Below are 18,732 nucleotides of genomic sequence, written 5' to 3' on the forward strand. Positions count from 1 at the left end.
TGTATAGAGTGTAAAGTGTGTGTCCAAAGCGAGCCTGTGTGCTGCAGCAGTGTTTCTGAGTTTAAGTTGACACAGCTGGTGGGCAGGATGTCAGCTTCAGGCTTCAGTCTCTGTTTGTAATTCTCCCCTTAGAGAACAGCCTTCCTTCGCTATAAATAACCTCTGCGTGTGTGTATGTGTGTGTAATGTGTGTATGTGTGTGTATGTGTGTGCGTGTGCGTGTGTGTGTGTGTGTGTGTGTGTGTGTGTGTCTGTGTGTAGAGAGAATGTTGTTCTTCCTCGTGCAGCATTTCCATCAGTGTGCATTTCATCTTTTCCAATGTCCACTGTTCCATGCGTTGCAGTATTTGCTCCTCGTGTGTTTGTGTGTGTTTGTGTGTGTGTGTGTGTTGTTGTGTGTGTAAATGTGTGCAAGATGATGGTGGTTGTAATGATGATGATGACTGTGTGCACACGCATTGTAGATGGTTTGATTTGATGTGACAACACACACGCATACACACACATACACACAGACACAGAAATACACAAGCTCAGTAGGACACAAGAAGAATCTTTTTTTGTGTTTTTATTTTATATTTTCACCACATTCTCTCCTGTCCGTTCCCTGTTGCTTTACCTTTTTCTTTTTGCATTTCTCTCCTCCTCCTCCTCCTCCTCCTCCTCGTCTGCCTTGCTTTAAACTAACCAACATGTGGAAGTCCTTTTTTTTTTTTTTTTTTAGATCTTCAAACTTGCATGCTTGAAGACATATTTGTGTTTATCTGAGTTCTTCTCCCTGTGCTTACTCTATTCTTCCTCCCTCTTCATCTCTTTCTGTCATTACTTTTCTTCTCCGGCTGGGGGGGGGGTTGAGTGAGACTGATGTGTGTTTATAGCTCTCTAGAGAAATAAGTGGTGTGTGTATGTAATGGGTTTTCCCTTCTTCTCCTCTTTTTGTCCTATTCTTCGTCTCCCATGCGTGAAATCGTTGCCCAAATTCAAACACTCACGCACACGGACAGCGCACACTTTTTTAATCTTGCTAGCTGCAGAAAAACTAATTTGAGATGTGTTCTGCAGATAAAAGTGAGCTGCATCGTCTTTGTGATGAATGAAGCTTTTTGTTGTTTGTCACCAACCCTTGTTTAAGTCGTTATCCTGCCTCTTCTCTCCGCAGACGAGCATAAAGGAGGGATTGTTGCTGAAACAGACCAGCTCCTTCCAGAGGTGGAAAAAACGCTACTTCAAACTGAGAGGCCGAACTCTCTACTACGCCAAAGATGCCAAGGTAGGCTTACGGGGGTGTATCCTCGTCCTACACATTTACAGTGAGATGGATAAACTCTAAATATGCAGAGTTAGCTTAGCTTAGCACAAAGACAGCAAACAGAAGGGAACAGTTAGCATTCAAACCCAGCTCTCACAGTCCTCCCTGTTCCTCCTGACCTTGTTATGATTTATTCAGACCTGTCGTCCTTTTCTCCATCTTTTCCCGTTTGCAACTTTTATTTTCTACAATTCTGCTGTTTTTGACCGCTCTCTGGTTTTACCGGTTTCCTCTCTGTGATGTAAACTTTGAGGATTAGCTTCTTTTCAAGAAGTTATTTTAAACAATACCCGGCATTTTAGTCCCCTTTTCAACTTTTCTTTTTTCCCCATTTATGACAAGATACTGACCATTTCTTTTATAAGTTTCCTTCCTGTATGATCAGACATTAAGGAAACATGCTATGTTGAAGTGCTGGCTTCTCTGACAACAATGCAGCAGCCAGTATGTCCTCCTTCTAACTTTAGATTCTGGTCCTGAATGCTCTGGATTTGTTTGGACCAGAGAAGGTAGGCGGTTTTAAGACACTCCCCACACGGCCGTTTTGGACTCCCCTCGGTTCGCCAGATAAGAGACCAGTTATCAGGTCAAACCAACAGGTGTTGCAGCGATGGAAGCGGGCAAGAGAACTGGTTCAGATAGAAGTGATTGTACCTGACCTAAAAAGCCTCTGCATGTTTCTAATAAGCTCCACGAGCAGAAACGTGCTCAAACTAGGATCAATATTGGAGATGCTTTTGAAAAATGGAGAGAGGTTAGAACACAGAAAGGTTTACAGACCGATGCAGAGCTGGATAAACACTGAAGCTTCAGTGTTCACCACATGGCAACCTGTGTGAGCATTGACTCTAGAGAGGAGGGGGCGGAGGGAGACAGCTCTCTACAATGTTTAGAATTCAGACTGCAGTACCCATTTTAACCACTAGGGGTCAGAGTTACATATTGCTCCTTTAAAAACAACAACTTTACATTCTACAGGTATAAATAGAGCTCGAATTGACTTGATTGGACTCATGTGTGAGTCTTTCAGTTGGCGTGTCTGGTTCCTTGTAGGAATGTCTTGTGGTTGCATAGCAACTGGTCCAATCAGAGGCAGGCTAGCTTTGTTCATATATCACTCTATTGTTTTTACACTCTCTTACTTACTCTCTTACTTACTTACTTATACTTTTTGATTCACAAAGCAGATACATTTTTCATCAGCAGATTTTCTTTTTCAACATCTCCTCAGCTTTTGTCCCCCTCTGTTTCAAGTTCATCGTTTTAATCTCTTGTTGACATATCTTTTCCTGTGTCTTCTGAACTAACCCCCCTGGTTTGGATCACATGTGTGTGTGACTGCGTGTGTGTGTTAGTCGGGCACTGCTCTGGCACGCTGGCAGGAGCGGGCGCTGCGCAGAGTGTCCAGGAGTCGAGTGTGCTGGCGAGTTCTGTCCGTGTGCTGGACGGGTGCACGACGCTCCCCTCCACCTCTGGGTGCCAGCGGATCTGAGGAGGGCCTAGTGAGAATCCGGGTCAGCACAGAGCAGCCAGGGGGCCAGGGCGCTGGTCCTGATAGTCTAACCGTTACCTGCTTACTTCATGCCAGATGGGACTGAACATTTCAAGTATCCTAACATATCAAAATGGTGTACGCCTCCTTCTGGATAAACTGAGCAAACTAAAGTCTTTGAACAAACATCCTAACAAGTCCATCTGACATGAATGCAGAATAAGAATACAGCTCCAGGTAGGAGAGCAGAACACGTGTGTTCAGGCGGTATGGCCACGATCACAACCTGAAATGGAATTGTGGTTTGAACCGTTTGACACCGTGTGATGCTTCTCTTCACCCTGCTGCTTAAGCCTATAGGAAATTATTTAGAGTGCTTTGTTGTCTTAGTTGTGTTTTAAGGTAAGATTAAGTAATTTATAGTCTTTGGCTGTTTTTGAAACCGCCTACTATACTTACTTACTGATTTGGCCAAAATGCAGTATGCAAAAAAAGGCAAGATCCACAGTTTGCCGTTAGCAGGTCTGTTGTTTGCTTCCTCATTCCAAGACCGGAAACCAGCCTAGCCGGGCCAGGCCTGGCATACTGCTGAATAACCCCTGCTGGCAGCCATATTACAGCAGTCGTTGGATAGTATGCAGTAGGCGGTTTCAAAAACAGCCAAAGACTGTGAGTATGAAGTGGACGTAGCGAGAAACCAGAGTGCTCTGAGACCGAGACAAGACCAAGACATTTAGGGATCGAGAACGAGGCAAGACCAAGACCATAGATATCACTGAAAAAACATTATATTGTGTGCAGTGGGCGTGTCACTCACTTCATGAATGAATTTAAGTTATTTGTTCTTTTAGAAAGGTTTTTTTTCCTTCTAATGAAAGTAATGACACAGAAAAATAGCTTCTCAGTGTTGGTCTTTTTTCGATTTAAAATCCAAAATCCGCTCGCCGTCTGAGACAAGACCGAGTAAAAATGCTTTCGATTCAGAGACGAGACCTTCAAAAAGTGGTCTTGAGTCCAAGACTCATTTCAGGTGCTACAACACTGCTGTATTGGTCAGTGTTTGGGGACAGCTGTACATTATTTGGTTACTTTCTGTCTGAATGACCATATTGGCCCAAATATGAGATGACCCCTCTTGTTTCAGGTGTGTTGCAAAAGAAAAACCCTACCTTATATATTCGAGCCAATGCGGTAAAATCTAAGTCACCCTGAGTCATTTTCGCTCCTTCAAATTTCACACTGGATAACTTATGCTAAGCTAATGCCTCAACCTTCTCATTCTCTATCTTCCCGTTCCAATATGGTCCAATGTGGCTCCATAAACCAAGATGGCGTCATGTGAAAAAGCCAAACTGGAGCTTTCAGAAACCCTTTTCACACATCCAGAAATCTCCTGAAAAACTCCGGAGATTTGGCCACCCGGAGGTGCTTTAGGCTATGAGTGAACCCAACCGCATTTTTCGAGCAGACTTTACCCAGAGTTTCTCCGGCCAGACCCCTAGTATTTTTTCCGCAGAAAGTCTGAGTGAGCTGATGTCTGAATGCGGCAGCATATACACCGGAGATTTCAACTCGAGCCAATGGAAAGAGAATGACGTTTATAGTGAATGCCTAAAGTGTCTGCCCACATAATTAAACGGCTGCATTATGTTTTCTGTTCGTCAGTATGTTGTTCTCCTCTCTTTTGTGGATGTTGTCATTCCATTGGACTACACATAGCATTGATATAAAGGCAAATATTCTCATTATAACGTTGTTTAGCGGACTCTGTTGCTTCGGGCCGCTACTTCCGCGTTGTTTATTTACGTCACGTCTTACCTCAGGAAATCCCCCGATCCCCCCTCCCCTCTGACAGGGATAGTCCCCCGCTGTGAGGAGCATATGTGAACGACTAGGTCGGGAGAATCTCCGGAGCAGTCCTCCTGTAATTATCTAGATATTATACGGAGTGCATATGTGAAAAAGGCTAGAGTGTAGTCCTCAAACCAGGCTGTGTCCACTTCTTAAAGAGAGGCTATGATTCTTTGTTTAACTGGAATGTCATACATGTAGGTGAGTTAGGTTTCATTCTTGGCCGGACAGAGTCGGTAGCCTCTTTAGATAAGAAACCATTCCCTACGTGTCCATCCTCTCTGGCTGGCTGTGCTGCCCTGTGTTTAGGAAGTCTTACCCCTCATTGATCCATCAACTACATCTCAGATGTCTTCTTCAGGGTGATAATTTTTGAATTTTAAGACCTGAAGAAGACCTCTGGTCAAAACGTTGTGATCAATTAAAACTTTTTGTGGCATTAGAGCACTTGTGAGGACCCTCTTCTTCCTTAATGGACTGTAATCCGTGCAAAATAAGATTCATTTCCATCCTCACCGCCCATTTTGTGGCTTTTGGCTGAAAAAATGTGGTTAATTTCAAAACATTCTGTACCTATGAGGACCTTATAAGGCCTGTTTCCACCGAGCAGTCCGGTTCGGTTCGGTTTCCACCGTCAGAAGTAAGGAATGGTACCAAAATTAAGGGATCCGTTCCATCCTACTTTTTGGTACCCTTCTGTTGGTGTATCAAGGATACTAATCCAATGGGTCCCTTTAGCCCCGTTTCCACCAAGCGGTCCGGTTCAGTTCAGTATGGTGCGGTACCCATTTATTGCCGTTTCCACTGCCAAACATTTGGGATGGTACCAAAATTAGGGATCCTTACCGTCCTACTTTTTTGGCACCCTTCTGTTGGGGTAAATGCAAGCAAGGTCAGGGTTTAGTGTACCGAACTGAATCAAACTGTACTGAACCAAACCGGACCACTTGGTGGAAACATGGCTCAATATATGTCAAAAAAAGTGCCTGGGTTCAGAAATATCTGGATTTCTCTAAATCTGTCTTAAATAAGGGGAAAAAACTAAGATGTAGCCTCTATCGTAAGCTGTGGATCTGTGGGTGACCGAGTGTCTGGACGCACGCCTTTCTCCACCATCAACCGTCAGCTTTTACTCCAGCTTCCCTCCAAACAGTTGAGTGTGTGTGCCCACACATATGCAAGTGTGCTGGTGGTGTAGTGAGTGAGTGAGTGAGTGAGTGAGTGAGCGAGTGAAAGAGAGGGAGTGTGTCAAAGGGGGCTGTAGGAATTAATCATACACACATTGAAAAACGCACACATGATGTAACGGTGTAGCAGTTCAGAGCGCCGAAAACAGAGGGGACAGTGTTTGTGTTGGCGTGCCGTTCATACTTCTGCCCTCTTGGCCAGCACTCAATTCAGACATTCACACACACTTGTAGGCATATGTGGAAGCACTGTGACACATGCTCCCTCCACACACGCACACACACACACACACACACACACATACACACACACTCTCTCGCTCACACACACATAAACACACACACATAGTAAGCGTTGGCTGGTATTCCTCTCCAGCCAGGCCTGAGGGAGTGTTGTTAACTGGGCATTCCCTCTGACAGCTGCAGCAACTCATTCCTCCCTCTCTCTCTCTCTCACACACACACACACACACACACACACACACACACACACACACAATCTCACACAGTCAGAGGGCATTCCTGTGACGACATCGTGTTTTTGGCCCGTGGCCCTTTAAGAGCTCAGCTGCGTGCCTCACGCATCACAGCTCTGTTAGATATCGTGTTGCTGTGTGTGGACTGCGGCCCTCCCCTCCCCTCCTCTCCTCTCCTCTCTTCTCTGTCCGTCTGCTGGCTGTATATCTCGGTATCGACTGGGCTCCGGCTCCTCCGCACTCCTCTGAAACACATCAATATTCACCGTCTGTATACTTGCACTTCTCTTCTCTAAGTGCAGAGTCAAAACAAAGGAAACTGCAGAGGGAATCCTCACTGCGGAGGAGATTTCAAGTCCTTTCAAGAGGATACAAATAATCGAAACACAAACTACCATAAAAAAAGAGAACAAATAAGTCCAGAAACATATAATATTAAAAGCACATAAAAAAAACCTGGGTACACAGACTGTAAATCTGATTGGATGAAACCTGAATGGCGTCCCCCATCTGTTCCTGCAGGGGGCTTTGGAGTCCCATCGATGGCGGTCTACATGCTGTGTTTTTTTAACCAGGCTGTAAACATGTTAATCTCTGCTGTAAAAACAGGCTTTTTTGAATGGGTGCGTATGTGACATCCTGTGCTTCTGCAGACAGCCTCTAGTGGACACTCGAGGAACTGCAGGATTTTGCACCTCCTCATGGGGTTAATTTTTGAACCACTTGCCCTGCACAGACAAAAAAAATCAGATATATCGAACGATATCTTTCTCATATCGATCTTTGATCTTTAGAGATAGATATACACATTTATGGTGTTAATCCCTCAGATTAGAGAAACCTTCGTCAAAAAAAGACAAAAGCTTCCTGACACGGATGAGTCAAAACATCTCCAAAAAAGCCGCAAATGACACATCTGCTGTTTCCTTTATTTTTAATCACCTTTCCCTTTTGATTCATTTTCAGTAAGTTACATTATAAATATACTTATTTAGTGCCATTCATCAGCTTTTAAGTATGTTAGAAGTCCTGCTTTTTAGAAAAATGTAGCCAAATGTTTAAGATAAGACGCTGTAGAATAAGATTGAGTATTAATAATTTGTGATATTTAAATGCTGCTCTTTAAACGTCTTTGTGACTCTTTCACCTGCTCATTTTAAGGCCTGACGCTTTGCTGAGACGTTTCTTTCACTGCCGATCACATTTCTATTCACGCCTTAGTTTAAGTTAAGAAAAGCCAGCTGTATGAAAGATCATAGTATCACAAACTAATTCTCTCTCCCTCCTCTCCTTCTTCTCTGCAGTCCCTTATCTTTGACGAGGTGGACCTGTCAGACGCCAGTGTTGCAGAGTCCAGCACAAAGAATGTCAACAACAGCTTCACAGTGAGTACAATCTGTAGTGCTGACACCATCACACACACACACACACACACACACACACACACACACACACACACACACACTCTCATGTGCTGTGTTTCAGTGTGAGGATCGGAGGCAGAGTCGATGGCAAAGCTCAATTACACCCGCCTTGTTGTGATTTCCTACTTGTTAAAGGTCACGTATTCTGCTAAATCCACTTCACCATGTTCCCCTAACACTCATATGTGTCTCTAGTCTGTCTACAAACCCCTCAATGATGAGAAAAGTCCATCCTCTCCGTCTTTTGCCTGATCTACTTTTCAGAAAATGTGTGCTCAAACAGGCCGTTTGGAGATTTTCCCTTCATGACATCACAAAGGGCCGTAACCCCTCCCCCAGGTGGGTGACACTCCCACAGCTAGGTGTTTGTTCTGCCCTCTGAGTCTGCCTTCTCACAGTAAACAATAGGACATGGAGGGAGAAAGCCAGAGGCCACCCAAGCCCTTCCAGAGAGGGGGCGTGGTCAGACACAGCTCATTTACATTTAAAGGTACAGACACAGAAACAGCCTGTTCTGAGCAGGGCTGAAATAGAGGGGTTTATAGACATGATCAAATACAGGATCAGAGTGGATTTAGAACAAGAAACTTCACACACATGTTTTGAGGAGCTCTGAGACTTATTTACACTGGTTGAAGAGGAGGAGAATATGTCACCTTTAAATAACTAAAGCAAAAGAGTAATTGAAAGAGGCAGCAGTAGAGCAGTAACTCCTTTTGCTCTGCAAGGTCAAAACATCTTCTTTCATCAGTGGACTCTGCTGACCTTGAAAAGAGCGATTTAAGAAAACCTTATTAATCCTTATTCTTTATCACATTTGACCTCTGTTGCATGATGGAAATTTTGGGAGCAATTCCAAAACCTTTTGTACTTGTCTAAACATAATAATGATCTGGTACATGTTATCACACACCTGTTTCATTTAGCTGAAGGTAAATCACGATTTACAAGAATTGCTGAAGGATAATGATTCACCTGCTCCTTGTGTTTTTATCACACGCTGCTCATCATTGCATTTCTCCCAGGAGAGAAAGCGAGACGATTTTCCTGTGAATGGATGCTTGTTGTTGAGAAGAATGAGCGTGTGCGTGTGTGTGAGAGGAGGTGGAGGGAAAACGAACACAAGTAATGTGAGGATGAAAATAGACAGTGAAAGCGCTCGTAGTGCACTGTCCTTTCTATCAATGTCTCTCCTCTCCCCGGGTGCTGCTATAATAAGAAACAAGGGGGAGGAGGAGGTGGGCAGGAGAACAGTGCCCAGAGGAGAGAGTGCGGCTATTTTTAGCAGCAGCCTTGAAACGCTTCAGTGAGTGCCTGGGATGGCTTAATGTCTGCCATATTCATAAATAAGATGACGTGTGCCTGCTGCATGTGTGTGCAGCATGTGTCTGCAGTCATGACTTTGTGTTTGAGCATCCTGCAGAGATGGAGAGGAGGAGGAGAGGGAGGAGGGGGGATCTTTAAGGTGAAAGAATGAGGATGCAAAGAGGGAAGTAAGGACAAAGAGAAATCTGTTTGCAGACAGAGGTGAAAGAAGGTTTCGACAGAAAAAGAAGCACGCTGAATGAATGATTGATGAGGAACGACTGCGGAGCTGTTTGAGATGGGCGAAGGGGAAAGGTGCAGCAAGGTGAAGCGGTGGAGGAATTCCTGGAGTGATGTCACACATATATTCTCCCGCGGGGGCAAAAAGAGAGAGAGAGAGAGAGAGAGAGAGAGAGAGGGGGTAGAGCGAGGGTGAGGAAGAGTGAAGCAGGAGAGGAGAGAAAGGAGGATGCAGAGGAAGTGAGGGAGAGTGGAGGAGGAGAAGTGAAGACAGGACTGAGCGGGGAGGAAGTGTTGGAACAGAAAAGTGAAGGTAACAGGACGTGCTCGCTGGTATTCCACCTGCACCAACCCAGACACAGACACGCACATCGACCGGGGGGAGTCACGCAGGTTGTGCGATCACCATAGAGAGAGAGAGAGAGACAACTGCAGAGGAAGCATTGCAGTGCGTTGCTCGGACTGTCTCCGTCCGTCTGTCCGTCTGTCTGTTCGAGGATTCGCTCCTCCGAGGATGAGCGATGCTGCTGTCGTCCTCCGTGCAGGTTGGTGCTGCTTGTTTGGATGGTTTGAACGAGTGATTGACTCCTTCCTGTGCTGAGATGATTTAGAGACTTGTGCTGTTTCACATCGGAGCTCTGCAGATGTTTGTGGCTTGTGCATGCCTGTGGATTTTCCCTGATGGATTTTAGACACACCTGCAGCATGAGGCTAAAAATGATTAACTATGATTTCATCGTCCATCCTTTTCTGTAGTACGGCGTGCAGTTTAATTTATGTAATAAGTAAGATCTCCTGACAGATTCCAAACTATTTCCCATTTGCAAAAATACAAAAAAAGTCATACAGGACTTAAGACATGTTCTGACATGAACCTCTTTTGAATACTTCCTTCATTGTTTTTTTTTTTTATTGTATGTTTTGTGTGTTGGCATGTTGAGAGTGTTGAATGATTTTTAGAGGATGCACAGCAAATTAAGTTGTGCACTGACAATAAGAGCCTTTACTTCTGTGATATAGGAAGAGGAAAAGCGACATATTTCATGCCAAAATAAATGTTTTTGTTTGTTTGTCTCCTAACTAAATTCGATGCATTGAAATAGTTGCACATGTGGACGTGCACGTGTCTGTACGTGCTTGTAATTTTAATGACTAGTTATGCACTGGCTCTGTGTTAAAGTGCATGCATGGATGGTGTTGTTGAATGTATGCGACTCGGTGTTCACATGTTGCGTTGTTCTTCTTAGAGCCATTGTTTCAGCCGTGTGTGGAGAAGCGGAGGAGCGTGTGTGAATATGCGATGAGGCTGCGTCGCTGCAGCGCAGAGAGCGAGCAGCACCTTGAAGTCCACGTGAGGGAGAGCTCAGCCCAACCCAGACCCTAAACCCATTACCGACTCTGCAGGGACCCCTCCCTCATTGCTCTCTCTGACTCACTCAGGCTTATTGGATTGGGCACGCTCATCACTGTCAAGTTGAAACCCAAGAAATGAATCTCGAGGAAATTCAGATGGGCTTTTGATTGTGCAGTTATTTCCAGTGGTGTTTTCCTGTGTGGTGGTTAATGTGAGCGGTTCACACAGAGCTGCTGACGAGGTGCCAGTGTGTGCACGTGTTTTGTTGGGAGGAGCAGCTGTGATGGTTGGGTTCCACCTCCTCTGCTGCAGGTCCCAGTGGATGCAGGATCCGTGCTCCTGTGCGCCTGTGTGTGTGCTGGTGTCCCTAATTATTATTTCATCTGTTGTTGTTGCCTTTTCATTAACAAGGCAAGTCAACAATTCACAAACTGAATATAAGAAGTTGCAGAGCCTCATGGAGTGAGTGAAGCCAAAGCAAAAATGCCTAAAAGGTGATTTTTTTTTTTGGCTGCCAAAAGAAGTCAGGGCTTTTATAAAATGGTCCTATTTGTCAGTGAACATTTTCCTAACGAGTTCAGAGTCCTAATGGTGTCAGTCTCTGTTTTCAAGTCTTCTTCAAAACAGCGATATCTTCATTTCCTAAGGTTTGGTCCCGTTTAGAGTCAAAGAGAACATGAAGCAGGGGAGGCTGGGAAGGGCAAGTCGTGTCCACAGAAGCCTGCATCCAGCCTGCTGTACAAGTACAGTCACTTCTGGTTCTTAAAATCCAAGATGACAAACCAAAGATGAACATCGCATTCTATTCTTACTGTCAGTAACTGCATCAATATTTAAATTTAAATTAAAAAAAAAAAATCAAAACAAGCTTTCTGTTCTGGTTTTCAAAATCAAAAACTGGATCTGTGGTCGTCTCACTCCCCCTCCAGCCCTGTCGGGTTGCACACATTGAAAGGAGAAAAGCACTTAAATCTATCAGAGAAAAGAGAGAAACAGCTGAAACAGGTTGAAGAGAATAATGTCGTCAAAGTGTTGGACGTACTTTTCGATACCGAGTCTTCTAAAACCTACAACCCTAAATTGATTGTATCGAAACCTAATCTAAGTTAAAAAAAAAACAAGATATATTTCATAAGACTGGTGCGTGGGAGAGGAATGAATCCATCAATAATTGCATGCAACATCCTGCACAATAATTTCTAAATTTCACAGATAAGTTGAAAATATTTTGGTACAGTAATGTTTCCAAGGTTTTGTGCAGTGCAGTGTGCAGGAGTTTGCCCGCAATGTTTGGTCATTAAAAACAAGAACTTTCCCGATATGTGCTGCCTCGGACTTCTGATATGATGATATAATATGAACGTTGACATGCAGGACATATTTATAAACATAATAATAGATCAGCGCCATTAGTCAGAGAAAAAAAACTGTCACTACTAAGCTTTTAGTTTGCGCAACAAATTATTATGAAGATTCAACTTTGAACCATGTTAGCATGCAGCAGAACGTACAATACTTAAGTATACTCTGACATGCAAACTTTGTTTATTTATAACAGAATGCCCGGTTCAGACACCAGGGAACTCAAAGTGCTACACACAGGCACAAAAAGCATTTCAGACATATGTAATAGTATGTGTGTGCATATAAGAAATAGATCATTTCTACAGAATGCATACAACATTTATACAAACCAGACTTGTGTGCATGATCACATGTGCATGTACACACAAACCATGTAAACTACTCCTCTAGCTAAAATTAGCATATTTACGCTAATCTTTAGGATATGCACCACCTATGATATGTACCCCTGAGAAATCCATCAAATAATACACAGTTGAAAGTTAGTGTGCAGTTGAATGCATTTCCTGAAATAAAAGTAAAAAGCACTTAAAACTGTTTTTAAATCATCAAATGTGATCGTAGATTTGAAGGAAACGATGTCTGATACGTCAGGTTTCTGATATCGTGCTCTCATCGCTCAAAGACGTAGATGCTGATACTGATACTGATCAGAGAGCCACTGCATGTTGTCGCTTGTCATTACACACACACACACACACACACACAAACAGACGATACAGTCTGCTCTGAAGGTCAGTCATCGAGGGAGGTTTTCCCCTCTTGAGGGATGCCTGGAGCCATTTTTGGAAACAGTCGTTCCTGTTTCCCCTGGCAACCAATCTTATCACTATCCTGTACCAGACAGAAGGACGCACACACACACACACACACACACACACACACACACACACACACACACACACACACACACACACGGGCACTGTAGACCAGCACAGAGACAGAACGATCTGTGTCCAAAGGGATCAATTTTGCGGTACACTCACTAATCCCTGCAGGAGGACTGTGTTTTGTGATTAACGGCTGAGAAAAAATAAGATTCTCTGCAGAGAGAAACGAAGCGAGTAAAACAGATTTACTCTTGTCGTACACGCCGCCCGATTGTACGTCTCTGATTGGTAGAGGCACACGCATACACAAGCATGTGAGGACGCTTTCTCGCAAACGCACATTCGGTAATTTGGGAGTTGTCGTGTCCACTTATTTTAAATAAATAGAGGAAGAATGCTAATGTGATTAGCTTCAATAAATAGGGAGGGCAAAGAAAGGGCAATAATCACGCACACACACACACACACACACACACACACACACGGTTTGCTATGACATTATATATAGTTTTTTTCCTGGTAATGCTGTCCCGTACTCGATATTGATTAAAGGTCTTTGGACTGATTGATTACTGGAGTGATTAAGGTGATCGATCACGGCGACCGTTTGTCAGGTGGATGATTCAAGTCAGGACGCTTCACACCAAACAGAACACACAGAAAAACATTACATTCAACTCGAGCTGTTAGCGTTTAATTAATCATTTTTTAAAATCCCATTGTTTGTGTGCTCTTTTGTCCCTTCAGGCTCACCGTAGATAGTGGTCCTCAGTGTCTCCCTGTAGTCTCAGTGATGTAAAAGAAGAACACTGCTGCATCTTTGAACGTCTCATTTCACTTTAACAAACTCTCAGACAGCTCAGCTGACGAGTCCAAAGTAATATCCACCTTATGACATCACACATTGACCTTATGACATCACACATTGACCTTTGTTACCGTTCCTTTGAGCTGTTTGACCTCACTTTGGGATCCCTAACCACTTCCTGTTTCTGTGCTTAACTTCCTGTCCTAACCTTCACGGTACATGAAGGGCCTTACTTTGAACAGGAAGTAAAGTACCCTTATCTTAGGACGGTACAAAACTACAAAATAAAAGCACAACACAACTATTTCAAAACGCAAAATGGAATTCAAACAGTGATTAAAAATGTGATTAATTGCGATTAACTTTAGAATTTCAGCAAATAATTGCAACTTGTTTTAATTTATTGTTAAAAGCTTAGAAAGAGAACCTAAAATGAGGTACTTCCTAAAAAACGTACAACATGCAGATGATAAGTTTTTTTACAAAATCTTCAAACATTTTTTGTTGTGTTTTAAAAACGTTACAATCTCAGTGCTGAAACTTTTTATATAAACATCTTTTTCACAGGACAGGAGCGTAGGAGACGAGGCTAACTCCTACTCGCTGACTTTCATGTGCACAAAATCTTTGGAAACGTTTCAGTGCCGAGAACACGGCCAATGTTTTATCATGATTGTGTGGAAGGAGTCTGGCTGCCGGCTGCTGGCTTCTGGTGATAGAAAAGAAGAAGTTACCAAATATTCTGTTTGTTGCCGTGGAGTCAAAACATGTTTAGATATCCTTCGACTTTTACTAGAATAGGGGCGCCATTTTCCTTTATGATTTAATACCTACTATTCACAAGTAATAGCATCCTTAACCATTTAAACGCCTTCCCTCTTAACAGTAATGATCTTTAAGGAAACAGGAAACTTTTCTCAGCTTTCTCTTGTCGCACCTCTTTGCACCTCTGACATCGACGCCTCCTGATGTCAGAGGTTTTCTTAGAACACGACTGAGACGCTTTGTAGCTGCACGTGTGGGAGCAACGAGTAAGACGTATCTAAAACATCGTGAAGGTATGAAACACAGGTTGTGTGCGCTGGCCTCATGAGGAGGTAAACCTGATCGTTGGCTTGCGTCATGCAGCGAGTGAAGCAGCGTTAGAGCAGATTTTAACCAACAAACACTTACAGTCACACTTACATGCACACACTGTTGCTCCCACTGTGATGCATGTTTTTGTTTTGCACCTGCTGTTTTTTCACACCTCATAAAAGCCTCTACTGGTCTGAACACGCCGATGCTCAGAGGCAGGAGAGAAGAAGAGGACAGGGAACTTCCCACTTTTCACTCCTTGCATCATGGATTTGTATAAAGTCTGCAGGATGCATGGATTACACACATTTATCCAATAATGAATCATTTAAGAATGAAAGGAACCTTCACTAGAGAAGGCATGAAGGTGGACAGATGATACAAATTAGACACAAGAAGCACGTCTTCTGAATCTTTTTATTCAGCCGTCCCCTTCAGCACACACAGAGAGAGAGATCTCTGATTCTGTGTTTCAAACACAAACTACAGACTTTAGTTACAGCGAGTGAGGGGAGCTGGGAGTCCTCAGTGAGAGTTCAGTTCATGACAGAACTTCTGGGGCTGCAGGCAAACTTTCATGTCGGGCTGCTTACATGAAGGATGTTAGATCATTTTCCCTCACACGTCACAGAAAGGGCTCGTCCTTTTGTCTTCAAAGTCTAGAACTTCACCCACGCTCTGTTGCTCCACAGTCATGTTTAATCAGCCGAGCATCCGATCTTTATCAGTTTGGCATGCAGCCGGGTTCATCTGAATAAGTCGAGTATGTATCAGCCTCTCTGAACGGATGAAGTTTAGTGGCACAAAACTTGAGTCCACGGTTTAAATCGGTGCATTTGGAAAAAGTTTAGAGAGCATCCTCCACGGCGTTGAAAGAAATGAAATAGTTCTCCAGACATGTGAAGGTGTCTGATACAAGTTGAGGTGTTTTTGTAACCTGCAAAGTAAGGGCAAGTAAGAGGCATCGCACACGGAGGGAGACAAACTGAATAAATATTGATTAGTGTGTGTGTGTGTGTGTGTGTGTGTGTGTGTGTGTGTGTGTGTGTGTGTGTGTGTGTGTGTGTGTGTGTGTGTGTGTGTGTGTGTGTGTGTGTGTGTGTGTGTGTGTGTGTGTGTGTGTGTGTGTGTGTGTGTGTGTGTGTGTGTGTGTGTGTGTGTGTGTGTGTGTGTGTCTCGTCTCCCTCTGGGGTGAACAGCGATAACGTAAAGACAGATACAGGGATGTAGAGAAAGAGGAGATGAGGGAGCATGAATAAGTGATGGTGTGCTGAAAGGGTGCTGTATGTCTGAAGGGTTATCTACAGGGAGACTGTCTTTAAACACACATACACACACACACACACAGGACTTGAGAGAGGAGGGAGGGGCAGGGGGGAGAAGCTTTTAGCCTTTACTGAGGCGCTTGGCCTGTCAGCATATATCTGCCTCAAAGCAACATGAAGAGCTGAGAGAAAGAGGAAGAGAGGAGGAAAAAATTGCTTGAGTGAAGGAAACAACTCGAGAAGGTGTGAGGGGACGAGAGAGAGCGAGAGTTAGTGAGAGAGAAGGAAGGAGGGAGGGAGGGAGGGAGGAAAGGAGGGAGGTTGCTTCTCATCCTTTCTCTCCTTTAAAGACGAGAACCGAGCGCTCTCTCCTCTCAGTGGCACCGCAGGCTGGGGAGGGAAAACACCGCAGCCAGAAATTAATCTCCCTCTCTTTAGATACGGTATATCTCTCTCTCTCTTTCACTCACTCACTCACTCCTGCGTCCCTCGCTCTCCCCGCAGGTGATCACTCCGTTCCGTAGGCTCATCCTCTGCGCCGAGAACAGGAAAGAGATGGAGGACTGGATCAGCTCGCTCAAGTCCGTCCAGTCCAGGGAGCACTACGAGGTAAGAGCCCGCTTCTTCCCCCCCCCCCTTATTCAGCACATGGACAGATGAATGCAGAGTTTGTGTGTGTGAGGCGGGGAGACAGATGCGGCAGGAACAAAAGATCTAGGCGTATCCTCTTATTGGAGATTTTTTCCACTGTTTTAGTCAGAAACTCACACCTGAGGATGCTCCTGTAAGTGTTCAATTATTCCCTAAAAAGTAGAAGTGAACCCTTCCGTAGTGGGAATAAGAGTTGCGCGTTTTGTGGCATGAAACTCATTTGGGGGCGACATGGGAATGAATCTTTTTATGCAGAAGCGACAAATCCACGAAGGGAGCCCCAAAGCAGCGGCGGACATGCATTTACACACATGGATGCGCACGTGCAGTCACAGGTGTGCAAACTCTAGAGACACAGCGAAGAAGGCAAACACAATCGAGCACACTCACACACTCACACTCCCGGTGTAATCTTTATTGAAAGCCGCACACACAACCTGACACATGTTTTCTGTCACCCAGGTGGGATTCTGCAGCAGCTCTTTCAGCAGTTATGACTCATTCAATAACACATAACCAGGGACACAGCACAGATTTAACAACATGCTGTGTTGTCAGAGAGAAAGAGCCAGCAACAACACTCACTTTGTTTATTTTTTCATCAAAACCACCGTCAGTGTTTAGAATCAGCGAGGGGGTGGGGGTGGGGGTGGGGGGGATGTAAGAAGAGTTTAAATGTAGGTCGTGTTTGCAGGCGCAGGGAGGAAAGCACTGCTGCATTTGAATGTCTTTGATTTGGGAGGGAAATCTTATATAAGACCCCCATCCCTCACCCCCCTTTACTGCACTGCAATGCAGCAGCACCCCCCGAGCTCACACACACACGCACACACACACACACACACACGCACACACACGCATGCACACACACCACCAGCCAGGATGTCTTCACAGCAGCTTGTATTAAACGTATCTCACACAGGAGTGCATGAACGTGAGTGTCCCACTTTCATCAGCACCTGTTACCGTCCGGCTTACGAAAACACAACGTGAACGCGGGGCTGTGCCAACGACTCCAGACGCAACGCCCACGCCGTCACACAACACTCCTCACATGAACGTTCACTGCACCGTGGGCTCACTCCAAACACGGCCAGTCTCTCTGAACAGGTGTCACCTGGGACCGATGACTCTCAGTGTTAGGGTCCTGATGTATGTCCTGCTGGGTTTCTCTTCATGCGAGGCGGCTTTAGATTGTGGGGTCAGATGGCGTTTGTTTAGCAGTCAAACTGAACTATTTTCTCTATTTGGGAAGGCTAATATGAAAGGAATGAATGACATATCTATCTAGAGTTTTAAACATTTGATTTATTTGTATTTTTCATATTCAATAACGGAGAACTGTTGCATTTTTAAATCTGGGCTCTTGTTGTTTTTGGAATGTATCCGCGTCTAAATGACCAAAAGATATTGGAATCTCTCATGTAGGTCGCTACAGCCTTCAGCAGAGATAGAGGCTGTAATGAAATCCTTCAGGGCAAATGCCCCCGATCAAAACCACGTCCACTAAAAGTTTTTGTTCCAGCCACTGAAAAGCTTAGCTCGAGGAGGTAAACTTTATAATCCCAGAGGGGCATTATGCTTTACAGCCAGCAGTGAAAAGAAGAAACTAAATACACACATCAAGGGGGGGGGGGGGATTCACATGATGATGTTTAAAAATTTTTAAATCTGTTCGTCCTTCCCCCCCGGCAGAGTATATCTGCTACCTGATGGGAGCACCTTGTAATGTTTTTAAGCTAAGATTGTTTTAAGATCTTTTATTGTGAACACCTTTAACTCTCTTTACGCCACCAAAGCTCACTGACAAAAACAGTAACTTTACCTTTTAAATCTTAGGAGCTGCATGACTTAGATAGTTTAGTTTTTCTGTGTTATCCTGTATTTCAAAACTCACATGCATGGATGTATTACAGAGTGGATACAGCTTTGGAGGCGGAGCCACGTTTTCTGTGAAAGCTGTGATGCAAATCAGTCAGACTAGAGGTGAAAAAGCTGCAGCGGCACTTGAAGTATGAAGATCAACTTTATTGACTTTATCAGACCGACGCGTATCGGCTTTGTGGCCTTCATCAGGGTCATCCTCTGACTGAAGCGA

General features: G+C 44.2%; 1 protein-coding gene across 7 annotated transcripts in view; it reads left to right on the forward strand.

Moving 5' to 3' along the window:
* dgkh (diacylglycerol kinase, eta) overlaps positions 1-18,732 on the forward strand; it is a 55,305-nt gene that overhangs the window by 11,768 nt on the left and 24,805 nt on the right. For 6 of the 7 annotated variants that reach the window (XM_061053655.1, XM_061053653.1, XM_061053654.1 and 3 more), the window contains 3 exons: positions 1,160-1,270; positions 7,620-7,700; positions 16,488-16,592. In XM_061053655.1, coding sequence (XP_060909638.1) covers positions 1,160-1,270; positions 7,620-7,700; positions 16,488-16,592 — 297 coding nt within the window. Of the gene's footprint in view, positions 1-1,159; positions 1,271-7,619; positions 7,701-9,696; positions 9,830-16,487; positions 16,593-18,732 lie in introns of those variants that run through there. The other variant, XM_061053656.1, reaches the window with a different exon arrangement.

Source organism: Labrus mixtus, chromosome 13, assembly GCF_963584025.1.
Source record: "Labrus mixtus chromosome 13, fLabMix1.1, whole genome shotgun sequence".
Classification (NCBI taxonomy): domain Eukaryota; kingdom Metazoa; phylum Chordata; class Actinopteri; order Labriformes; family Labridae; genus Labrus; species Labrus mixtus.